Below are 27,792 nucleotides of genomic sequence, written 5' to 3' on the forward strand. Positions count from 1 at the left end.
AGAAATTTTAATGAGATAGATAGATAAAGAGAGAGAGAGAGAGAGACAGACAGACAGAAAGTGAGAGAGGGGGAAGTGGTGTTATTAAGGAATAAAGATATTAGTATCTGACTTGGGAAGTTTTAATACGATGAAAAGCGAACAGCAAAAAAAGAGCCTGTAGAAGATATATATACATACATATATATACGTACATACATATATATACATATATATATATATATATATATATATATATATACATACATATATACATATATATATATATATATACATACATATATACATATATATATATATATATATACATACATATATACATACATATATATATATATATCTCATATATATACATATATGTATATATATATATATATATATATATATATATATATATATACATATATATATATATATATACATATATATATATGTATATACATATATATACACACACACATATATATATATATATATATATATATATATATATATATATATATATATATATATATCATAGTTTAAATTTATCACAGAAATATACCAATATATTTAGAAAAAAAAATGGCACTCTGGTTTTGGCAGCAATTAAATAGTCTGCTAAAAAAAAAAATAATGAACAAACAAGAAGATAAGGAGGTTAAAAAAAGGAAAAAAAAAAGAATAAAAAAAACAACGAAACTTTGCTTCAATGAAATGAAACAGAAAGCAAGCAAGTTGTAGAAATAGAAGCTAATGAAGACCATGTTAGAAAGGTAGCCATACCCCAATTTTTCTAGGTAGAGAGACATTGACACGAACATGATCACAAAAAGAATGCAATAGAGGAGGAAGAAGTGCCAAGAAGAGGAGGAAGAGAAAATGTAGATGGAAGACATAGCAAAAAAACTGATACAGGAGTTTGAGGAAAACCTCACTGGAGTTTAAGAATAGCTGCAAAATAATGATAAGAAAAAGAGATTATGAAAGCCATGCATGCTAGCTAGCCGTACCTAGATATTCTAGAGATAGATATTGACATGAACAAGAGAATAAGATCATGATGCGATGAACAGTTGTCAAAGTAAGAAGAAGGGAAGAGGTGGACGAAGATGACGAGTAGGAGGTTAGAAATGGATAAAAAAAAGACGGGGTAGGGAAAGAGTTTGAGAAAAATCGAAGCTTTAAGAATACCATGTTTACAGCCTTTGCTATGCTGAGGTATTTTCTCAGCATATCTGAAGTTCTTGTTTCACGGTTCAACGAGAGCTGACAATGTAGAATTGTATGTGTTACAATAGAGAAATGAAAAAAAAAAACTCAAAACAAAAGTGAAAAGGAAAAAAAGAAAAGGGAAGCAAGCAAGAAACTAATTAATAATAAAATACAGTAATGAATAAATAAAATTAAAAAAAACAATAGATAAACTTTGTAATCACTCCTACAGAAGTTGGATAATAAATTAACATTGCAGCAGGTTTGTCCTATTTGTCATTAGCAAGTTTTCTCATCATTAATTTAAGTACAACGAATGAGGCCAAATGGATTTCATTGTAGCAATAATTAAACACCAATTACATAATCACATGATCTCACTTAGATCTATAGCAGAAATAAAATGAGATGCTGAGACATTCATTCATTACTCAAAGACATTCTACAAGTGAAATAAAGGGACCTCAAGGGAACCATGAAATGATAGGAAACGTTATCTTTATGCAATGTATCTAAGGGCAAGTCAGCTTTACTGAACTGTCCTTCTCCATGCCTTATCTGAAAAAAGGAATTGAGCTAGGTATTGAGCACTTATGAAAAGAAGTCTTGCCAATTGTACACTCACTGTTGGTGCAGTTTACAGCATTGAAATCTCCTGCCCTTATAGATGAGCCAGTAAGATACTCCTTTACATGATAAGTCACTCTGTTAGAAATAGTAAGCAAACCTTTCTCAAACCACACTCAAAATAAGAGACACACTGGACAAGATGATATAGTCCTAGAGATACATTGGATAAAATATAATCCTAGAGACACTATAGCTAAAACTGGGAGGGGAGGAAACAAGAATAAAAAAGCCAACGGCTGGAATGTCTTAGGTTACAGGAATATTTGATAGAACTGAGCTCAGGTTAAACAACAAACTAGCATATGGAAGCTATTTATAGTTAGGTGGAGAGACATTACACGACTTTGAAATGCATATATCATAGTCCAAATAACAAGATATGAACCATCAACTGCTTGACTGGGAATTCAATACCCAATGAATTCAATCATCTGCAGTTATCTTTTCACGAAAGCTAAAGCACAAATTTTGCAAGACCAGGCGACACTACTCTCAATCAACATCAGTCTATTACTGATCTCTAACCCTTTAACATCCAGAATACTCTGTCAAATCTTATGTTTATTTATTCACATTGTTTTAAATTAATCATGTATTATCTCATAACTTTGAGATTTCGATGAGGTGATTGTTAATTTTTTTAGAATAACATTGCAGGAAAAGTATGAGAGACTGAATCTGGATGGTTTGAACATAAAACAGGTAGATGAAAGGGCAGTATTCATGACCTCTTACCTTTCAATAGTCTCTGAGACTGAGAGGAGAAAAGGAAGGAGTTATCCTGCAACTGGAGACCCAGCCTGAATGCTTGCAACACACTCAACTCCATTAGAGATACCCAAGGACCAGGTGGAAGTGAGTTAAACTAGGAAAGAAATTCACTCTTATACCCCGAGAACTCAAAATGCGTAAACCTGGAACAAATACTACAAATACTACTATTTTATTAGACACTCTAACAATTTCACCACTCCAGTATCTTGGACTGATATTTTATTGACCCTGAAAGGCTGAAAGGCAAAGCTAGCATTGGCAGGGTTTGAACTCAGAACACCAAGAACTGAACAAATACCAGAAGACACTTTATCCTCTGCTTTAACACCTCAGCCAATCCACCACCTCAAGTGAAATTTATGCTGGATGAATAGGAGATTGTGTGATATTTATGCCTTTCTCAGGAACCTTGACAATATAAGTAAAATGAAATAGCCACTAGTGTTAATCAAGCTAAGTTATGAACTTGACTATTTCTTGCATCACGACAATCACCACGATTAAGACTAAAGAATTAATTAAGAACCAACAACCAGGAAGAACTGGATAAACAAAAGATAAAATTTAGAAAAATAACATATATATAAATGTATCAGACAGATGACCAATTCTTACTGGAATGAGTATGAAAAAAGGGTACAAAACTATGACGGGTCAGGTTTCGAAAGATTCCACAAGGTTAGTTTGTTGATAGAATGAAGGATGATAAATATAAATCAAGAATTTGTTTATATTTATTATATTCACAGACTTGCAAGATCCTTGGGAATTTTACAGCTTATAAATGACCTTGTTTCTATTTTGCCGCATAAATCTATACATCTTCATTATTTTTCTCTGTTGGTTACTACAGATTATTATTTGGTCATTGCTTAATTATTACTAGTTATTCACTAGTTATTTCTACTATTGCTTAGTAACTGCTTAGGTATCCCCAGCTATTGCTTGGTTATTACTAGTTAGTATTTGGTCCACTTTCTTACAAAATCCTTTCAACTGAAGTCTCCATTCGACAGTTAAGATTTTGTGAAGACATCTGCAGTTGAAGGCAGAGCCAGCTGAAGGTATCAACACCAAGTTTTTAGCAGATATTGTTTCTTGGTTTACTCATTTTTTTTTCTAACCAAACTAGCCTGAGTGGAATAGTTATTTTTGCCCACCAAATCACAGTAAGAATTGATAGGTGTCAGATGGTTGTCATAATCGAGTGGTTGTCATTAACTAGCAGCAATATAACTTTTGTACCAAGCGATGCATTATAAAATGACAGCAGCATGGCTCCAGGCTAAAACTAATACATCTTTATGTCTTTATTTCACTGAATCTAGTCTTTGTAGAGAAATACTCAGCAGTGGGAAAAAAAAAAATTATATGAAACAAAACACACAAACAGAAAATTTAAAAAGGAAAAATAAAAAAAGATAATTCTCAAATTTTCAGATTCATCCAACTCTAAAACAAAAAATTCCACAAATTCTTTAAATATTCACTGGGAGAAAAAATTTAAAAAATACTTCCCTAATGTTCATGAATAAATAATTTGAATGGAATAAATGTCAAGGGTTAAACTTTACTATTCTGATTCAGGTCAGATTTATGTTGTAGTTATTTACTTAAGGGGCCAATGTGCATAGGACGTTTGAAGATCAGATGAGAAACAGGTTTTTAACATGATATGGCCATAGTATGACAAATATGAGGATGATGATGATGATGATGCTAGCAATAGTTGCTTATTTAAGCAATCACTCCTAGGATCATTTCCACCATATCTGATAAGAAAGTGCACACAAAACATTTTATTATATATCAGTCGATAAAACAGATCACATAAAAAAATACTGAATTTGTAAAGCATTTGAAATTTACGAGCAATATGATAAGCAATATGTAAATAGATGTAAGAGAAAATCAAGTGAACAAACATATCGAATTTAAAACAACCAATGGAGGCACATACCAGTTTAGAGCAATTGTAAATAAAGATAATTTAATATGATGTGATAAAATATTTTATATTTTTAGGACATTCATAAAAACAATTAGTAAAAACATTCAAAGTGATTTTAGTTTTAGTTTTATGTTCCAAGAGCATTCCCAAAACGAGTATAAAATGGTTGTATTTCCACAATACCAGTCTTTGAACTTACAAAGTCTTTGAAAATAATGCTGTTTGTTAGCTAAATTGCATCATTAGTTTAAGATAATGTCCACAAGGCAGACAGACAGATACCTTAAGATATCAAAACATGAGGCATGCTGGAAAACATTGACAAAATGGATTAAAAGACTGGGTGCTATGAGAGCCATATGTCTTATCAATAGCCATACATAACATGGTCCCAATATTAGGATATATACTACCCATTTCTCAGTTGGTCACATAGTAGTTAACTCTTTCAATACTAACCTGCCTCAGACTGCTTCTGATTCTAGGATACAAACTTCTTGTCTTAAAGTGACTTCCATTAAAATTTCATGTTAAAATTTATACCAAATACCAGCTTCGTAATGACAAAAGTTAATTTGCTAAATTCTTCATTATTTTCAAAATAATTTGAAACAAAAGCAGTGCATTTCAGTAGAAATATGGTAACAAAAGGATTGAATTATCTGACTGTCACCTTAAAATCTGGTGGCAATGTTATGAGGCAACAAAAGAGCAGTCAACTATCATGCTAGATTTAGCAGTCAAACAACCTTCAGAATACAGCCTACTTTTTAAAAAAATGCAAAATAAAAACTCAATACATTTGATAATATAATCCTAGAAACATTAGACTCTCTTTTATCTCTTTTACTTGTTTCTGTCATTGGACTGTAGCCTTGCTGGGGAACTACCTTAAAGGGTTTAGATGAACAAATTCCTAGCATTTATTTTAAAGTCTGATACTTATGTTATTGTCTCTTTTGCTGACCTGTTATGGGGACATAAACTAACCAACACCAGTTATCAAGTGATGGTGGGAAACAGATACACATGTACGTACAACAAGCTTCAGCACAGTCTCCATCTATGAAATTCATTCACATTGGGCAACCTATAGTAGAAGGCATTTGCTCAACGTGCCAGGCAGTGGAACTGAACTCCAAAGTCCACTTTGCATGTGGCTGCGGAGTGAGCTTCTTAATAACACAGCCACACTTATTATTAAAAAAATATAATAATAATAAAAAAGTTGACACATTTGATAATATATCCCTAGACACATTACATTTGACAGAAAAAAAATCTAAAAATAAACCAGGACAATCATGGATGGCTGGATTATCTTTGACCATGAGTTTTACTTTGATGAGGGCTGACCAAAGAAGAAACAACAACAGAAACAAAAATTGTAAAAGCATTGATTTCAGTTTAATATTAAATGAAGAACATTCAATCACCATAAAGATGGGGGCCATTTTTTTAGGAGGTAAAAGACAAAACAAAACCAAAAAAAAAAGCCTTATTCCAGCCTTGTTGAAATGTCTTTAGTGGTCTGAAAATTACTCATCAAATCATGCAAGAGATCATAATTTTTTTTTTTTCAATTCCATCATTTCATTATATTTTATATGAATACATCAAAATTAATATCATGACTATTAATCACCATCATTGTCCTCCTTATAACCATAAATGCTGTTAAGAATTGATTTAGCCTTTATTTCAAAGTTATCTGCCCCGGATCACAGATTCTCATTTGTACAGAGGAAGATAGAAATCAATACGTCAAATTCAAGAAATCAATATACTATGAAGAACTTGTTTTATTAGCTCTATGTGGTTGTGGAAGTACTACTACTACTATTATTATTATTATTATTATTATTATTATTATTATTATTATTATTATTATTATTATTATTATTATTATTATTATTATTATCATCATCATCATTATTATTAAGGCAGCAAGCTGGCAGAATTGTTAAACACACTAGGAAAAATGCTTAGCAGCTTTTCGTCCATCTTTATATTCTGAGTTCAAATTCCACCAAAGTCAACTTTGCTCTTCATCCTTTTGCAGTCAATAAAATAAGTACCAGTTGAGCACTGGGGTTAATGTAATTGACTTACCTCTCTCTCAAACTTGCTAGTCTTGTGTCAAAATTTGAAACCATTATTATTATTATTATTATTTAACTGTTTAGTAAGGGAGGGAAAGGTAACACCCTTGACTATTTTTTCAGGTTCTCTGAGAAGAGATGAAGAAAAGAAGTCACTCTCAACATGGAGACCTGGCCTGAGTACTTACAACAGAGCGAACTCCAATCAAGTCACTCAAGGACCAAGGATGGTGTTGAAATGGGTGATGATTTGAGTCTAGAGAGCACAGAATGCACAGTGCCAGAAGAGATTCAGTGAGGCATCTTACCTGAATTTTCAACAATTCTGCCAGTCCACTACTTTGGATTGGTAATTTATTTTATCAACCCTGAGGTCATAGCACCAGTACTACAGACATGTGATTAGAATGTGAAAGAATCACAAGACAGATTCTACAAGCCAAACCAACTGGTAGGAGAGACTTAGGGATACATGAAGAGTGTGATGGTTAGATAATATCCAGAGTCTCAGTTGGTCACGCATGAGAATTCAACCAGAAAGTCTAATGACGGTTGCTTCTGATAGGACTTTAGGGAGGAGGTGCCTTAGAACTCTACCCTATGACCATCCTAAGAATAGCAGGCAGAAAAGATGGCTGGAATGGTCTTGAAAGGATGAAAAGCAAAGTTTACCTCTGTGGGGTTTGATCTCAGAGTGTAGAGACAACTGGAACAAATATTTTAAGGCATTTTATAATGTGCTCCAATGATTCTGCCAATCCACCACCTGTTGATCTTCATAGTTATTGCACTTAAGACAGTCACTTTCTGATCTTCAAGCTATCTAAACCAATTCTTCTGCTTGAAGAGTAAATAGGAGTTTCTCTGAATATTATTCTGATTTCCAAATCTTACAAGAAACTTTAAGCAAAGGTACAAGCTCAACATTTACTTTGTATATCTACTACCAAGCAAACTCAGTGGTGACCACAAATGTTCCACTGTCATCTCAACAAATTTCTTCCTAAGTACCTATCACATTCATTCCTGCATCATTGTACACGCACACACACACATATATATAAAACAATATTGTTATTTACTCTTTGAGGGTTACAACATATCTATTTGATAAACATGCCTTGGGTAGGCAAACAATTCTTTTGATAATTGACTGAAGTACCATCAATCATTTTTTGGTTAATCAAAAGACGTAACCTTTACACTGCTATTCAAACATTTTGCTAGCCAGCTTCTTGCATGAAGTGCTATTGAGGTGATCACCTGGATTTTACATGTTTCCTCAATTTTATATATTACTGATGCTCTGTTAATATGAATGTTGTCAGCTCTATGTTAAGCAAGTATCTTTTTGTAGAATTTATTTCTTTTATTTGTTTCGGCCATATAGCAGCAGTCATGCTGGAGCACCCACTTTGGTTTTGTACCTTTGCCACATCTTTGTTGTTTGGCTAATTTCTTCAGAGCGGTGGATGATGTCATATCACCACAACTACATGTGCTTTTTATCTTGGTTGTTGGCCTATTTGGTGTATGAGGGAATTTGACACTGCTGTCCTCATCAGTACCAGATAAGCCAATAGCTCCTCTGGTATAGAGGACTGAAGAATATCCAGTTACTTTTACAAAAACATCTACATCCACATTGAGGAGGTTTAATTATTTTGACAGACAATTAAAGAGCTGCAGGCTTTTGAACCCTAAACTACTGCAGTATTTGGTCCTGACATTAAGTGGGGTGCAAGGTACCCTTGGTACAATGCAATGGTATCCAGCTTCAGTATTTGTATAACACTCGATGCCAAAATTAGGTACTAGCCCTTCCAGAATTTTCTATATGTAAATTATTACATATTTCTTGCATCTTTGCTTCAGGGAGCAAAGTCATAGTTTTTTCAGCTTCTCCCAGTGGTTCATCTGCCGCACTGACACAATATTTTTAGTGTAGTAACATTGAATCGCTTCAAGCTCAGAGCTTAGCTTGGCACTATGCGGTGACCATAGCTGAAAGTAGTGATCCAGGTGGCAGAACAAAGGTCATTTTGTATTAATTTTCAAATTTTTTGGATATTTGCTATTCAAAGACACACAGCAATGCTAACAGACACACACACATGCACACTTGGCAACATCCAAATAACAAAGATGAGAAGAAAATAAGTTGCAGGATGAAAGTCAGTCAAGGTTCACATGTGTGTGTGTGTGTGTGTGTGTGTGTGTGTGTGTGTGTGTGTGTGTGTGTGTGTGTGTGTGTGTTGTTGTTGGCACTCCGTCGCTTATGACGTCGAGGGTTCCAGTTGATCCGATCAACGGAACAGCCTGCTCGTGAAATTAACGTGCAAGTGGCTGAGCACTCCACAGACATGTGTACCCTTAACGTAGTTCTCGGGAATATTCAGCGTGACACAGTATGACAAGGCTGACCCTTTGAATTACAGGCACAACAAAAACAGGAAGTAAGAGTGAGAGAAAGTTGTGGTGAAAGAGTACAGCAGGGTTCGCCACCATCTCCTGCCGGAGCCTCGTGGAGCTTTAGGTGTTTTCGCTCAATAAACACTTACAACGCCCGATCTGGGAATTGAAACCGCGATCCTATGACCGCGAGTCCGCTGCCCTAACCACTGGGCCATTGCGCCTCCAGGTGTGTGTGTAGGCACACGATAAAAAAAAAAAAAAAATTTCACAAAGCCAGCAAAGTAATCAGTAATTAAAGGAGTAATTATCATAAAGAAGTGAACTGTAACCAGTGTGTATGATTCTTTCTCTATGTCTTCACACTGACATCAACTGAATAGTAGTGATATTGATATCTCATGTAAAAATATATCCTTGTAGCTTGGTGATTTCAGTATGGGAAAATGACAATAAAAAATGACTTACTTGAAAAATAACATGAAAGAAAAATACAGCTCATAAAAAGTATTAGTAAATATTTATACGAAGATATTGATCAGTAAGATAAACAATCTATCTATCTATCTATCTATCCATCCTTAAGATATCTTGCTGATGTTTTTATCAATATAATGATTTGTAGTACAATCCATAAAACTTCATAATGTGCAAGAAAACTGACTTCATTTGTGACTTAACATGATTTTTTCCTCAGTGACCTTAATAATGTTGCACAAAGCAAGGTGGGTGAAATGAGGTCAGCTGCTTGGAGTGAAATTGGGAGGGAGTACAACATCTCAAGTTCATACTGATTGGCCTCAGTGTTTGCTTTCAATAGAGTGTCATCTTACCAAAATCCAAAAGAAAGATTGGAAATGAAAAGGGGTGGGATGGGGGTAGGGCAGTTTGAGAATGTTTATGCCATTTCCATATTCATTTATTTGTAGCTTTAAATGACGTTTGAAATGGATCTAAATGAGAAAATGCAAGTCAGACAAAGGCTTGCTTGCAGGCACCTTTAACTATGCACACATGCATGCACATGCACAAACACACACATATGCATAAGCACACAGACATAGGTATATACATATGTATGTAGTCAATCCAAACAAGAACACGCAAGAAGAAACAACAACGCGAGGACGTGGAGTAAGTACAGTGTTACTGGACGCTCAAGAAAGAAAAGAAAAGAAAGAGGATTAACGTTTCAAGCGGAGCTCTTCATCAGAAATATAGAAAAAGTCCAAAGAAGGGAAGACGGGGAAAGAAAATCGCCAACGATACACACGCGTTCACATGTTGAAATGACTGGAAGGGAATGGGTGAAGAAAAAGTTCTTTCTAAGACAGAAGAGTGCAAGAGAAGGAGGTATGTGTAGGTATGTGCGAGCACGCAGGTGTGTGTGTGTGTGTGTGTGTGTGGTTGTGGCTGTTTATGTATGTGAGTGGTTGGACTAGTGTCACTGAAGGTCATAGGAAGAATTTATAGTAAGAATTTTGGTAGGAGTGGCTGTCTGTTGTGTGTCTCCCGACACATGGTGTAGGAAAATGGTCAGTAGAAAGTGTTTAACTGGTATGTGTGTGTGCATGTATGTGTGTTTTGTGTGCAGTGTGTGTATTTGTATGTATGTACGTGTGGGTATGTGTGTATGTGTGTATGTGTTAGGTTGTGTCTGTGGAGTAAATGTAAGTTACTCTCTGTGTGTGTGCGTATGTGTGCTTGTATGTGCGTGATGCGAAAATAAGTTTGTCGTTTTTGCATATGAGCAGAAGTGTAAAAAAAAAGAATTTATTCAGATTCAATAAATTGGTTTCAAACTTTCATGATTTTGAATGCATGACATGGAAGGATTTGAAGCTATGCTGAATTTGTCTTGAATGTAATTAGAGTTTGAAAATTACTCCTTTTTAAGCAGAAATTATGGCTAAAATTGTCATCAGCAGAGCTACAGTTTGGTTGATTGAAGTTGATAACGAAGTCAGAATGAATGAATGAAAACTTGCATCAATAAGTTAAGGTTGTATTTCTCCAGGGAATGTCCCTGAGACTGCCTGGACCACATGACAGCAGCAACAACAACTGCACCAAAATGCAAGATTGTTACTCCATGAATGTGTGATGAGAAAATATGAACAAGTTGTCAGAATAACTAAAAATAGAGAAACAAGATTACTTGCTTGTATACAAGTGACAATAAGTTATATATCTGATTGCCTATGTGTTTGAGAACATGAACTACAGCAGTGTAAATAATCTGCTCGATATGTTCCTATAGTTTATTCAGTTGTGGTTTGTATTTTCAAATAAGCATATTTCTTTTTTTTTTATATTTTTTACTTCTTAAGCATTTAAACTGGCCATATCCAGTCCAAATATCCTACCTGTTTATGCTCAAACTGGTCAGATCCAGCTTCTCAAACCTATCTGACAATGTTGTTTTTAAAGTAAACAATCACACCATCAAAATCTCGAAGCTATGAGGTAATGCATAATTAATTCAAAACAATGTGAATAAATAAGCATTTCATTGGATAGAATAATTTGTATTCTAAAGGGTTAAGTCATTGGATTGTAGCCATGCTAGGGCACTGCTTTGAAGGGTTTAGTCGAACAAATTGATCCTTAGTACTTATTTTAAAACCTTATTCTGTTGCTCTCTTTTGCCGAACTACTAAGGCTCGGTCGACAAAAGAAGTGCTAGTCTGTCTTGTCTTCTCACCTTGCAGTTGTCTTCACTTTGCCATAGTCACAGATAGAAGAAAACTTTCCATTCAAAAGAAAACAGGACAATTTTCACAGGGGTCATAGCTGATAGCTGATTCCACCCTACACTTGGCAACAAAAAATCAACAATCAATAATCAAATACTGAACAGTAAAAGTCTGCATAATGGTTTCATTGGTGACACACTGCTGCCACGTTTTTATCCCTGACTGGATCTTTTCTTTGTCAAAATATATTTTTGATGGGATATAATGTTCATGAAATCACCTTGAAAGTTACTAACATTTATGCTCACTAAAGTTTGTTTGTATTTGTGTGTGTGTGTGTGTGTTATTGCTTACTTTTCTTATCTATAAATGTTTGAATCAGTACTATCCCAGTTTCTTGTCATGAAGTAATTTATTTTGTCCTGTGTTTTTAGCTTTTTTTTTTTTAAATTTATATTTGTTTCCTGTATGGTTGAATTTATTTTCACAATTTTTCTTTAAAGAGCATTACTTCTTGTAGATATTTTATAAATATAAATGTGCACAAATATTGAGTTTCTATCAAGCCTTTCCTCACAACTCCTCTTCGAACACTCAATCTTCCATCATTCTTCTGCAGTACTTTGTTTCCTTCCTTCAGTTCTCCACTGTCCTGGGGGCCGATTTGCTCGACTAAAGGTGGTGCACCAGCATGGCCACAGTCAAATGACTGAAACAAGTAAATGAATAAAAGAAAGAATATAGGCATAAGGCCTGGAATTTGCAGTGGGGTTATAACTGATTATATTGACCCCAGTGCTTGACTGGTTCTCATTTTATTGACCTCAAAAGGATGAAAGCAAAGTCGATCCCGGCGGAAATAATAATAATAATAATAATAATAATAATAATAATAATAATAATAATAATAACTGGAACATTGTTGACATTCTGGAAACTGATAGCAACATTTTCAAGCTCAATCAATTTCTTCTACAGACAGTCCCTCTTTCTCTCTCTCTCTCTGTCACACACACACACACACACAAACACATATACCCACAGACAGGTACATAAACACATACTTGTACAAGTAGATAAACACACACACATATATATATATATATATACATACATATATAGATACACACATACACAAACTCACATGGATATACATACAACTGACATGCACACAAACACACATATATGCACATACACTCAAACATGTACACACAGAGAATACAACCTAAAACCAAAAATCACAACACATCGTAATAAAAAAGAAAAACCATCTGAACAAACCTACAAAGATAAATAAAAAAGGTAAGAAAATAAAAATATGTCGCTGAATCCTTAATGAAAGCAATATCGAAGGGAAATACTCAAATCAAAAGGAAGCAACAACTACTTTTTATGCCCAAACCAAGAAATCCTCACACACACACACACAAATTCCAAAAACAGCAATGCTTTTATGAACAAAACATACAGCTTACTTCCAATGGAAGCAGATAACAGCATTTCTTCTAAAAGAACAAGTGAAGTTATCTCACCACCCTACCAAAAAAAAAAAAAAAGAAATAACAAATTAACTAGAAATAGATATATCCAGAATGTAGTGATCGAAAACAGAAATAAAATGTCAAATAATAGGTTTGCTTAGCATGTAAAAAAGAAAGAAATAAAGACCCAGCCAGACAAATATGTATAATCAAAATATCAGGCCTTGTACAACACACACACATATAATCAATACATGAATTATACTGCTGTGTACAACATGTTACATATTGTTCAATACCTAATACAGATACATACATACGGCATATGAGATTGTTGCTCAGTTGAGCAATAAAATTACAGAATAAATAGAAAAGCTGTTGTAATATCAATAATATTTCAAGGCGGTGAGCTGGCAGAAACGTTAGCACGCCGGGTGAAATGTTTAGCGGTATTTCATCTGTCTTTACGTTCTGAGGTCAACTCTACCTTTCATCCTTTTGGGGGTCGATAAATTAAGTACCAGTTGTGTACCAGGGTCGATCTAATCGACTGGCTCCCTCCACAAAAATTTCAGGCCTTGTGCCTAGAGTAGAAAAAAATATCACTAATAATTCTTTCTAATTTTAGCACAAAGCCAGCATTTTTTTCTTCTAAGGAGATGTAGCAAATGAATTGCATAAACCTCAGAGCTTAACTGGTACTTAATTTTATCAACCCCCGCAAAGATGAAAGGCAAGGTTGGTCTCAGTGGAATTTGAACTCAGAATGCAAGGAACAACAAGAAAAACTGTTAAGCTTCTTGTCTGGCATGCTAACAATTCTAAAAGAAATTATTTCTGACACGTATAGATCTTCCATGAAATTACCTTGGGGAATTATGTAGCTAATGTTTCAAACAGAATCCTTCATTAGACCAAAAAATGACAAGAGAGAAATAAAAGAAAGGCAAAAGAATTTTACATCCTCTATATGTAAGATACTGGCTGCATATACATGCATGCATACACATACACACGTATATATTATTTGTAAAGAAATATATGAAGAGTCTGATATTCATTTTTGCAAAGAATGCCAAAAACATGTAGTATCATGAAACTATGGATGTGATTATTGTGTAACTATTGTGATAGCCACACATGAATATTGTTTCATTACTATATTGCTTGTGTCGACTTAACTATTGGATGTTGTTATACACTGCTGTTCACAATGCACTTCCAGTTCTTTCTCAACTGCATTCTTCTTTTCCATCTTGGTTCAGATTATTTAACTAAATCATATTTCCATAATTGTGAAGGCCTTCCAAGTGGCCATTTTCCTATCACTTAGATACTACTCAGCAAATGCACAGCTCTACTTCTTGCCTATGTGGAGGCGCAATGGCCCAGTGGTTAGGGCAGCGGACTCGCGGTCATAGGATCGCGGTTTCGATTCCCAGACCAGGCGTTGTGAGTGTTTATTGAGCGAAAACACCTAAAGCTCCACGAGGCTCCGGCAGGGGGAGGTGGCGAACCCTGCTGTACTCTTCCACCACAACTTTCTCTCACTCTTACTTCCTGTTTCTGTTGTGCCTGTGTCACGCTGAATATCCCCGAGAACTACGTTAAGGGTACATGTGTCTGTGGAGTGCTCAGCCACTTGCACGTTAATTTCAAGAGCAAGCTGTTCCGTTGATCGGATCAACTGGAACCCTCGACGTCGTAAGTGATGGAGTGCCAATAACAACTTCTTGCCTGTAAACCTTGCAACACGTCCACCCAAGTAGAACTTGTGCCTTCAGTATTCTGCAGTCACGTCATTCACTCTGCCTGATCCTCGAATCACCTCATTTTGGATACGTTCTTGTAGCAATTTTCCTAGTATGGATCTTTCCATGGCCTTCAGCATTGCAGCCAATCAATGTTCTTTCCTCTCCATAGTAGCCTATGTCTTACTTGTATATAAGAGTGCAGGTAGGATGATGTCATACAGCATGAAAAATCACAGTCTTGACAAAAATATTCTAAATACAAACTATAAGTGTTGTGTATTACTCCTCTATATAACACATACAGATCCACTATGTGCAACAGAGAACTTCTATGCTAAGCTTTGAATATGGGCGAAGGAATGGGAAAAATTTAGATGACCTTATTTCAAGACTAAATGCCTTGTTACCCATTTGTTATGTATATGTTTTTATACAGTGTGTATTGTTCTTTATTGAGATATTAACGGTTGCTGATATCCTATATGCTCTATTTGCTGAAATTATATCCATTAAAAAAAAACAAAAAAAACTATTAGTTTTCTTTGTTGAAACTTGCGTAATACCAATTCAAACATTTAAAATATGTAATCAATCAAGCAAAGGATCTCAGCAAAGTATACAAATATACATAAGCTCATATGTAAGTACACAAACAAGCACAAATTACAAAAAAACATGGCCGTGTTATTGTTATAAATATAATAGGATGAAAGAGATATACATCTAGAAAGGAAATTTCTCTAAGACAACTAAATACACATGTCTGGGTCAATTACCAGTAGGACAGAGAGATGTGATCAGATAAAATAGATACAAATACAACTAGCTAGAGAACTGCATTGGACTAAATGGACACCACAGTTATTAATCAAGGAAGGGTCAGAAATGGTGATTACTGGTAGTTGAATGTCAGCTGAAGAACTGAGCCACAAATATGATCAATGATTGGATGTGAGCAACCAAAAGAAACCATATATATGCATGTGCATGTGTTTGTGTGTGTGTGTGTGTGTATACACACACTTGGCTCTGGGTTCAATCACACTGTGTGGCACCTTGGGCAAGTGTTTTCTACTGTAGTCTTGGGCTGACAAAGCCTTATGAGTGGATTTGGTAGATGGAAACTGAAGGAAGCCCATTGTATTTGTGTGTGTGTGTGTGTATGTGAGTCAGTGTCTGTATCCCCTCCACCATTTGGTAATTGGTGATTGTATGTATGTTAACATCCCTATAACTTAGTGGTTCAGCAAAAGAGACTGATAGAATAAGTATTAGGTTTCAAAAAAGTAAGTCCTAGGACCGATTTGTTCAACTAAAAAAAAACTCTTCAAAGCAGTGCCCCAGCATGTCCACAGTCAAATTACTGAAACAAGTAAAACACACAAACATACATACATACATACATACATACATACATACATACATACATACATACATACATACATACATTCTTTTCCCAGATATTCTCAAACTTATATAAATGTGTGGTAGCTATTTAGTAAGATACTTATGCTTGTCCCTGGCAAAAAAAATCACCTCTACACCCTCTCAAATATCACCTACCCTACCACCACTTAGTTGAACAAGTCTTTCCCTTTTGTCCCGTTTTCTCTTGTCCTTTCCTGTCTTGCAAGTTACTTGGCAACCCCACAAGTGCCATCGGTATGGAAAAAGCACCCAGTACAGACTGCATTAGGAAGGGCATCAAGCTGTAGAAACCACTCCAACAACGACATGCAGCCTGATGCAGTGTTGTGGTTCACTGAATCCTGTCAAACTGTCCAACCCATGCCAGCATGGAAAACGGACATTAAGTTACAGTCTTTCTCACAGTCCATCAATGATGGATGCAGCTTCAACTGGTAGCAGAGGAGGTTTTAGAGGCAGTTTCAGTGGTAGAGGTCATTGTTGTGGACATGGTCAAGGATGTGGAAGAGGCTACAAAAGAGGTCATGGTGCTAAACATGCTGACAAAGAATTGGTTCCTGTATATCTGAATTAAGGTTGTTTGGGGGATGTCAGCAAAAGCAAGACCCAATCATCCAATCATGGAGGCAGAAACCATCCGTAAGAGTTGAGCTCAGGAAAAAAAAAATCAATGAAGTTTTGAAGATAATGTCTACACAGAAACAAACTCAGGATGGTAAAAGAACATAATTTAAGGCATTTACTGCCATTGGTGATCATGATGATCATGTAGGTTTGGGTGTGAAATGTTCCAAGTATGTGTGTATGTTTGTATGTATGTGTATATAAACACATCCTACATGTAGACATAAGATATATGAATGCAAATACGAAGCAACAAAGTCAGTAAAGAAATTTTTTGTCAATAATCTGAACTGAACATAACAGGAAAGAAATATGGTTCTTATACTAAAATATCAATATTAGTAAACATGACTTACAATGTTAATAGATGTAGTGGTGATGGTGTTAGTAGCAGACTTTGTATTAGTAGTAGTAGTAGCAGCAACAATAGTATCTCAACCACATGCTTCATTTGTAAAAGCCTCTCATTGCAAGTCACATAAAAAAAGTTTCTAGCTCAACACAAAAATGGCTGTAAGGGATATAAATTAATGAGACCGTTCACCAAAGGTAGCTTCATTCCATTCTACACTTAGCCAGTGCATCTCTAATAATAATAATGATAATAATAATAATTGCCCTGATGCAGTACCAGGTGCTGGCTTTGCCCTGATGCCATATTAGGAACTGACTCTCATGGCTTCTGACCTTAACTAATTGGAAGTGTTATCCTGTACATTGTTTTGTCTTGGTATAAAAGATGTGCTACAGCAAATATTCTGTTTAATACCACAGATTAGTTGTTTGATCTTAACCAGTTGAGCATGTCCATTGGTGGCTGACAATATGTGCATCTCTGATCACAAGCAGAAGTAGTGGGGGTGCATCATAGCCATGTGCTGAGAGGAATTCTTTGGCGTTTGAATAATTCACCTCTGGAAACACGGATGCTTCATTCAACATCCTTAAACAACCCTTATTCAAGGACCATTTGAGCAGGATGGGCTACTCCATCTTAAGAAAATTCTAACTGGGCCCCCACCTGCAAGGTCATGAACTGTTTATCCTGATGAGATCACCAATAATAATGATAATAATAATGATGATGCTTTCTAATATTGATACAAGGCCTGAAGTTTTGTGGTAGGTTACTCAATTAAATTGTCAATAGTACTCAGTTGGTACTTATCTTATCAATCCTGAAAAGATGAAAGGCAAAGCCAACTTGAGCAGTATTTGAACTCAGAACATAAGGAGCTGGAGCAAAATGCCACCAAGCATTTTGTCTGATATAGGGACATTGACTCCTACTTCAGAGTCGAGTAAAGACATCGACCCCTGTGTCACAGTTGAGAAAGGGCATCAACCACTATGTCACAGTCATGAAAGGACATCGACCCCTACGTCACAGTTGAGTAATGGCACCAACTCCTACGACTGAGTAAGGACATCATCTCCTATGTCATAGTTGAATAAGGACATTGACTCCTATGTCACAGCTGAGTAGGGACATTGACTCCTATGTCACAGCTCTGAGTAGGGACATTGACTCCTATGTCACAGCTGAGTAGGGACATTGACTCCTATGTCACAGCTGAGCAAGGACATTGACTCTTACTTCAAAGCTGAATAAGGAAATTGACTCTTCCGAGTCAAGTAAAGAAATTGATTCTGTCCAGTTGAGGAAGGAAATCAACTCTTTCCAGGTGGGGAAGGAAATTGATTCCTCAGTTGAGTAAGGACATTGACTCTTACTTCACAGTTGAGCAAGGGCATAAATCCTTCACAGCAGTGTAAGGGCCGTGACTCTTCAGTTGAATAGTGATATTAACTACTACTTTACAGTTGAGAAAGGTCATTGACTCTTACTTCACAATTGAGTAGAATCATTGAACCTTACTTCACAGTGAAATGGTTGTTAACAGGAAAGATTTTCACTTGACTTCTACTTCACAGCCGAATGGTTGTAAACATGAAAGACCTGCAATTGTGAAAAAAACAAAATGCCCCAACAAATGAAGCACTGTAGACATGCACGCATGCAAAAATAAATGCAAATAAAAAATATGAAATATCTTACAATGACACAAATGCATATATTTATAAGAAGAAGGACATAGGTGACTGAATTAAACCCAGAATATAACTGGTACTAATTTTCAAAAAGTTAAAAATTAAAAAAAAAAAAAAAATTATAATCATTCCAGTCAAGATTTGAACACAGAATGGAGAAAGACAAAACCAATTACTACAAAGCTTTTAATTCAACACTATAATGATTTGGGCTATTTTCACTGCCCCCAATAATAATAATAATGATAAAGGTTTAAACTTTTAGCCCAACACCAGCAATTCAAGACGAGAGAGTCAGTCAGTTACATTGCATACTTGACAAATATTTACTTTATCAACCCAGAAAGAATGAAAAGCAAAGTTGATCTCGGTGGAATTTGAACTCAGAATGTAATGAGTCAGAAGAAATACCACAAAATACTTTTTCTGACAGGGCAACAATTCTGCCAGCTGGCTGCCTCAATAATAATAATAATAATGCTTTCTGCTAGAGGCACATGGCCTGAAATTTCAGGGGAGGAGCTAAGTCAATTACATCGACCCCATTGTTCAACTGGTACTTATGTTATCAACCTTGAAAGGGGGAAAGGCAAAGTCGAACCTGGCGGAATTTGAACTCAGAGTCTAAAGACAGACGAAAAGCTGTTAAGCATTTTGCCCAATGTGCTAACGGTTCTGCCAGCTCACAACCTTCTCAATGATGACAATAATAATAATAATAATAATAATAATGGGTTCACATTTTGCCACAAGACCAGTAATTTCGGGGAAGGGGTTAAGTTGATTACATTGACCACCCCAGTCGTCAATTGGCACTTATTTTATCGACCCCAGGAAGATGAAAGGCAAAGTTGACCTCAGTGGAATTTGAACACTAAATGTAAAGATGGACTAATAATATTATTATTAATAATAATAACAACAACAACAACCACTGAACCTGAAGAAAATTCTAACAGGGCCTCCACTTGCAAGGTCATGCACAGTTTTTCTTGCAAATATGGTCGTGATACACATGCCTGGTGTACCCTTATCAGATGGGTAGTCAGGATGAGTATACTGGACTTTGTATATTTGTACCCCAGTATCCCTTTGATGGCATGCACTGCTCTCTCGCTCAATAATAATAGTAATAATAATTCTTTCTACTATAGGCACAAAATCTGAAATTTTGGGGGCAGGAACTAACCAATTACATCAACCCCAGTGTGCAACTGGTACTTATTTCAACAACCTGGAAAAGATGAAAGGCAATGATGACCTTGGTAGAATAATAATGATAATAATGATGATGATGATGATATTTGTGGTGGATAAAACTACTCAAAGTGTTTCGTTTCTCTCTACATTGTGCATTCAAACGTCACTAGAGTCGATAATACTTTTTATTTTTCCAGTGGTGGGGGAATGGAAATCAAGAAAATATTGGAAGTACCAAGAAACTACTGGAGTTAATTCACTTGCTACACCCTTCACTTAAAAATCTGTAGCACTGTGCAAACACACGACATAAAAATGATGAAAATAATAATAATAATAGTAATAATAATAATAACAATAATAATAATTATAATTCAGTAAGTGGTAATAAATTAATGCACACTCTATAATATAATACAGAAAAAATTATAAATAAAATGCATTTAATAACCTGTAAATGGTCAACTGTTTTCTTTAATTGACTTGCGTAGTTCCACGCTTGAAAAGCCTCTTGCTAAACATTTGTGGGGAATGAGACAAAGAGAGAGAGAGACACACAGGATGAGTGAATAAAAGTGTGATACAGAGAGAGACAGAGAGAGGGTGAGAGAGCAAATAAATATATTCTCTCAAGAACAAATGTATTTCAACAAATACTGACTTCTTTTTACCAGGCACAAGGCTGTCTTTAAAATTAAGTTACATGGAGGAAGTGTGTGTGTGTGTGAGTGTATGTGTGTGCGCATGCGCGCAAAATGGCGTAGTTATCATGTTCATGCCTTTTCTAAAGACAGTAGAATAAATGTACTGAGATAATTTCAAATAGGAACTAAAACAGAGGAGGTGGGCTCACTTAACTCTGATTCTTTTAACATTGATCTCTGATGAGAATATAAGGAGAAAGGAGATTATATGGCATGCATACTTTTCTCAAAAAGCATTTGAAATTCACCTATATTTATCTTAATAGCTGTGTTTCCATGTTAGCAGGGTTAAATGAAAATATTACAGAGACATTAGTTTGCAGCCGGATGCCCTTCCTGTCACTAATCCTCATCTGTTTTCAAAAGTGGGATATCTTATTACATACACATCTCTGAAGAGACAGAGCCTGTGGATGATATATCAACAAGAAAATGACAGCAATAATTCATAGCTGAGCAATTTGTGGACAAGTGCAAAAGTAAACAAAAGAACACACACACATGGAAAGAACAGGCTACTTTCAGCTTCTGTCAATCAAGGCCACTCAAAGCTTTGGTCAACCCAGGGCACCCCAAACCATTTGGTTTGGAAGTAAACTTCTCAACCACACAGCCATATCTATGCCTATGTAATGAATGTGAATAAAGAAATAACTACTGTATTTCCTGGCATACAAATCAAATAGACCAAAATTTACAGCCAGAATGGACAGGTTGACCTTATACACTAAGACAACTATGGAGGACAAAATTTTTACGCGAAATGCAGCAGGGTTTAGAAAGATAGTGATGATACTTGAATGTTTACTCTACGTGATTGCACTATATACTACATAGAACTTATGTTAAGAAAATACCGTACAGATGATGTTTGGAATGAAGGCTTGGAATGAAGACTACTGCTCTACAGTGCCTTTCCCAAAGACATTATTGTAAGTCCAAAACCCCATTAAATACATTTCCACCCATTTGTTTGCTCAAACATGTGAGGGCATGTACAATGTCTCTATATACATACATACATATATATATATATAGATATATGAGGGGGAATGCTGAAAAGTTCCTGGCTTTAAGGATATCACAAAAGGCTTGATTGGAGGCCCAACTTTTTGAGTTCTTTTACAGGGCTTCGGAAAACTGAAGAATTGCTGTAATAAGTGTGTGAATCTGTGAGGGGAATATGTAGAATGAAATCATAATTAACTGATTTTCCTGTATTTTCTTTTACCCAAAGCCAGGAACTTTTCAGCACCTCCCTCATATCTATCTATCTATCTATCTATATCTATATAGAAAAATGAAAAATAATAATAAGGCAGAATGCTAAACTGGAAGCATATTTTAATAAAGATTTCTCTAACCGGCTTTCATTGTGAAGCAAATTTTCAAGAAGAGGGAGAATGAAAATGTTTTTTACAAAAAAGTACAAAATGAAGAAAATAATATATAAAAAAATAACTATACCAATACATTATATTGTCTTTGAGCTTTTGAAGTTCAATGGTAATCCATGTATATAATGGTTGGAAAAATAAGGATGCATGAGAGTTTGAGAGTTGTGTTGTTTAAAAAAAGAGGTTAAAAGTTTGTGTTAAGCAGGAAGTGTGGTGTCAAAACAGGAAATGTGTATAAGGGGAGACAAATGTTTTTAGTTGAAAAAAAGAGTTCATAACTCCAACTAAAAACATTTGTCTCCCCTTACACACATTTCCTGTTTTGACACCACACTTCCTGCTTAACACAAACTTTTAACCTCTTTTTTTAAACAACACAACTCTCAAGCATCCTTATTTTTCCAACCATTATATACATGAACTACCATTGAACTTCAAAAGCTCAAAGACAATATAATGTATTGGTATAGTTATTTTTTTATATATTATTTTCTTCATTTTGTACTTCTTCGTAAAAAACATTTTCATTCTCCCTCTTCTTGAAAATTTGTTTCGCAATGAAAGTCGGTTAGAGAAATCTTTATTAAAATATGCTTCCAGTTTAGCATTCTGCCTTATTATTATTTTTCATTTTCCTATTATTTCTCCACGTGCGGTTAACACAACCCCACTATTTACTGACTTATATATATATATATATCATCATCATCATCATTGTTTAACGTCCGCTTTCCATGCTAGCATGGGTTGGACGATTTGACTGAGGACTGGTGAAACTGGATGGCAACACCAGGCTCCAATCTGATTTGGCAGAGTTTCTACAGCTGGATGCCCTTCCTAATGCCAACCACCCTGAGAGTGTAGTGGGTGCTTTTATGTGTCACCCGCACGAAGGCCAGTCAGGCGGTACTGGCAATGGCCACGCTCAAATGGTGCATTTTATGTGCCACCCGAACAAGAGCCAGTCCAGGGGCACTGGCAACGATCTCGTTTGAAAATCCTATGAAGGCCAGTCAGGCGGTACTGGCAACGGCCATGCTCAAAATGGTGTATTTTATGTGCCACCCGCACAAGAGCCAGTCCAGGGGCACTGGCAACGATCTTGCTATTTCTTAACCCCAGGAGAACATCTCCAACTGGTTAACAACCAGCTTCCCTGCTGGTTCCCCTGGTTGCAATACATCAGACACAAATTGTCATTAACCAGCCGGAGATGTTCTCCTGGGGTTCAAAAAGAATAGTAATATTGTTCCATATGGAACAGCCTGTTGATGTGGCAACGAACATTACTTTCCAGTATACTTCCTACTTGCATCTCTTACAGATTTTAGAACTAGCTACTTTGCTTATATATGATTTCCATAAAATCCAGATTGGTTATAAAACTATCACATAAACAATAGAACCAAGCAACAAACTATCACAAGTATCCATGGTTAAATTACTTACTAATTGGTGAAAAACGCATGATGCCAACAGTTAAAACCATTTAAGGCATCTATATATGCTCTCTCACACACACACACACACACACACACACGTGTGTGTGTGTGTAGTAATGTCATGCCAACCTCCACTGTCCTTACCATAACATGAAGATAATTAAGGTAGTCAGGAAATAGATAAGGCAACTGAAGTAGTCACAGTGTACAAAAGACTAATTAAGTGTAAAGTAGTTTTGAGACAAGGGCAACAGGATTTATTGCTCTGTTCATACCATAAACAGGGCTGGCAAATGAGAAAACAAAATGACCATTTTCAGGAAGTACTTCTGCAAATAATCTTGATAACTATTAACAGAACCTTTGTTATCATGGCTGGTGTTTTTAAGAGACATCTCAGGCGACAGCATGATAGAGTCTATAGTATACATAGATATCATGAATACCGTTTATCTCTTACTTGTTTCAGTCACTGGACTGTGGCCATACTGGAGCATTACCTTGAAGGGTTTTAGTTGAACAAATCAACCTCACTTCTTATGGTTAGTTACTTGTTCTATCTCTTGGTTTCTTTCACCAAACCACTAAATTACAGGGACATTAACAAACCAAAACTAGTTTTTAAATGGTAGTGAAGGACACACACACACACACACACACACAGACACACACACATATCAAGTCATTAAGAATGAAATGTCTGATTTTAAACTGAAAGTTTATTTTACTTTATCTCAACAAAAAGCAATGCAGTTAATCAAAGTATGCACCTAAATTATCAACACAATTTTGCCATTTTATCGGAAGTTTATTATTCTGGCAGCGAAGAATTCTGGAGAGCAAGAGGTGATGAAATTACGAAAGGCTGTTTTTGCATCTTCTTCAGATTTAAAGTTTTTTCCTTGCAAAAACTTGTTTAATGCCTGGAAAACATGATAATCATTAGGTGCAAGGTCTGGTGAATATGGTGGATGACAGAGTCTTTCAAGTTCAGTTCCTGCAACTTGAGTAGCATTCTTTGTGCAACATGTGGTCGAGCATTGTCTTGCAAGAGAACTGGCCTGTCTTTATTAACCAATCTTGATTGTTTAATTGCAAATTCACTCATCACTTCATCCAATTGGTTGATGTATACATCCGCTGTAATTGACCTACCAGGTCTCATGAAGCTGTAGCAAATGGCACCAGTGCTAGTCCACCAAACAGGTACCATTAGCTTTTTTTGGTGAATATTCTTTTTTGGATTGTGTGTTGGCACTTCGTCTCTATCCAACCACCATGCAGAATTTTGCTATTGTTGAAAAGAAACCAGTTTTCATCACACGTAACAATACAATGCAAAAATGGCTCACTTTTATGCCACGACAGTAAAGAAGAGCAAATTTCAAGATGATGTGTCATTTGATGCTAATTCAGTTCATGTGGTACCCACTTGTCCAGCTTCTATACCTTGCCGATTTGTTTCAGATGGTCCAATACAGTTGGAATTGAAAAATCATACCTTGCTACTAACTCGTGTAGTTTGAGGTGTATCCACTTCCACTACAATTTCCAGCTCATCATTATCCACCTTGGCCTCAGATCTACCATGGGGCTGATTTTCAAGAGTAAAGTCGCCAGACCGGAACTTCTCAAACCATCGAGGTACAGTGTGCTCATTTGCCACATCTTCACCAAACACCTCATTGATGTTTCGAGCTGTCTGGGATGCATTGGTTCCATGAGAGAACTCATACTCATAAACAACATGAATTTTTGATCTATCCATAGGTTCACAAAAATTGATTGACAAGAGAAAACTCACAATACAACCAGACACCATGAACTGCAATTCGAAAAGTGATGATGTAACTCTTCAAGAATTGTCAGGATAAAACATTAGAGTTAATGACTTTCAAACTTGGTACATAAGAAAATCAAACATTTCATTCTTAATGACCTGATACATATAATAATAATAATAATAATAATAATAATAATAATAATAATAATAATAATAATAATCCTTTCTACTATAGGCACAAAGCCTGAAATTTGGGGAGACATGATTAGTTGATTACATCGACCCCAGTGTCCATTGACCCTGAAAGGACGAAAGGCAAAGTCGACCTCGGCGGAATTTGAGTTCAGAGTGTAAAGTTGGAAGAAAAGCATTTTGTCTGGTAGGCTCACAATTCTGCCAAGAATGATTTTAAATTTTGGTATAAGAGCAGCAATTTTAGTGAGAGAGGGCTTAATCGGTTACATTGATCCCAGTACTGGGCTGGCCCTTTATTTTGTTGACCATGGAAAAATGAAAGGCAAAGTCAACTTTCCAGAGGTTTTGAAATCAGAGCATAAAATATTTGAAGAAATGTCACGAAGCATTTTGTCCAACACATTAAAGATTCCACCACATGCTGCCTTACTACTACTAACAACAACAACAACAACAACAACAGCAGCAGCAGCAGCAGCAACAACAACAACAACAACAGCAGCAGCAGCAGCAACAACAACAACAGCAGCAGCAGCAACAACAACAACAACAACAACAACAACAACAACAACAACAACAACAATGAAGATGATTTCAAATTGTGGCACAAGGCCCGCAATTTTGGGGGAGGCGATAGGTTGGCTGCATTCAACTGGTATTCAACTTATTTTATCAACCCCAAAACGGTGAAAGGCAAAGTTAACCTCAGTGGAATTCGAACTCAAAACATGAAGATGAAATGCTGCACAGCATTTCCGCTGGCGTGCTAACCATTCTACCAGCTTGTTGCCTTAACAACAACTACAATAATGATAATGGCTTCAAATTTTGCCACAAGGGCAGCAATTTTGAGGGAGGGGATCAGTTGATTACACCGACCCCAATATTTCACTGGTACTGAATTTATCGACCCCGAAAGGATGAAAGGCAAAGTCAACCTTTACGGAATTTGGACTTGGAATGTAAAGATGGATGAAATACTACTAAGCATTTTGTTCAGGGTGCTCGATTCTGCCAGCTCAACACTTTTGACAAATTTTGGCACAAGGACAGCAGTTTCAGGAAGGGGGCTAAATCGATTACAATAATGATAATAATAATAATAGTAATAAGCCCGGCTATGGAAAATGAAGAAGGTGAAGATAGTACCAATTATTGTCGAGCCCTTGATGACAGTATCAGAAGGCATCAAGAGGAGTATAAAGGAAATTGGAATAGAATGCCCAGTAGAACTGTTACAAAAGATCTGCTTCCTTGGCACAGCCAGAATAATCAGGAAAGTGTTAGATAGTTGAAAAGAATGAATAGCATGGTACTGTAGACTACAGGCAGCAAGCCCACTATGCATTCAAGATTCCAGGAGCTACAACAAAACCTGAGATAAAAAGAATAATAATAATAATGATCCTTTTTACTATAGGCACAAAGCCTGAAATTTTTTGGGGTGGGGGCAAAGTTGACCTTGGTGGAATTTGGTGGAATTTGGTGGAATTTGAACTCAGAATGTAAAGATGGTTGAAATGCCACTAAACATCTTTTCTGGTGTGCAAAGAAGGTTAGCAGTTTCAAAGGGAGGGTATAAGTTTATTACATCAATTACAGGCCCCAATTATACTTATTTATGGACCAGAAAAAGATGAAAGGCAAACAATGGCAAGGGTTCCAACTGATCTGATTGACAGAAAAGCCTGCTTGTGAAATTAACATGCAAGTGGTTGACCACTCCACAGACATGCATACCCTTAATGTAGTTCTCAGGGAGATTCAGCATGATACAGAATGTGGCAAGTCTGGCCATCAGAAATAATAGGTTCTGTTCATTTTTGCCAGGTGAGTGGACTGGAGCAACATGAAATAAAATGTCTTGCCTAAAGACACAACACACCATTGAGAATCAAACTCACAACTTTATGATCATGAGCTAAATACCCAAACTATTAAGCCTTCACAAGTTTTCTTTTTTTCTTATCTAG

General features: G+C 35.9%; 1 protein-coding gene across 12 annotated transcripts in view; it reads right to left on the reverse strand.

Moving 5' to 3' along the window:
• LOC106876311 (uncharacterized) overlaps positions 1–27,792 on the reverse strand; it is a 184,161-nt gene that overhangs the window by 84,081 nt on the left and 72,288 nt on the right. For 3 of the 12 annotated variants that reach the window (XR_016243856.1, XM_089361116.1, XM_089361115.1), the window contains exons 7-8: positions 20,750–20,812; positions 1,174–1,248 (exon numbers count right to left, since the gene is read on the reverse strand). The exons of 4 other annotated variants lie outside the window; for them this stretch is intronic. Coding sequence is in view for 6 of the 8 variants with exons in the window: in XM_089361116.1 (XP_089217242.1) it covers positions 1,174–1,248; positions 20,750–20,812 (138 nt within the window). In the remaining 2 variants the exon portion in view is untranslated. The remainder of the gene's footprint in view (positions 1–1,173; positions 1,249–20,749; positions 20,813–27,792) is intronic. 5 more of the 12 variants (XR_016243857.1, XM_089361120.1, XM_089361119.1 and 2 more) reach the window with 2 other exon arrangements.

The sequence above is a fragment of the Octopus bimaculoides genome, chromosome 12, assembly GCF_046866305.1.
Source record: "Octopus bimaculoides isolate indiv1 chromosome 12, ASM4686630v1, whole genome shotgun sequence".
Taxonomy (NCBI): Eukaryota; Metazoa; Mollusca; class Cephalopoda; order Octopoda; family Octopodidae; genus Octopus; species Octopus bimaculoides.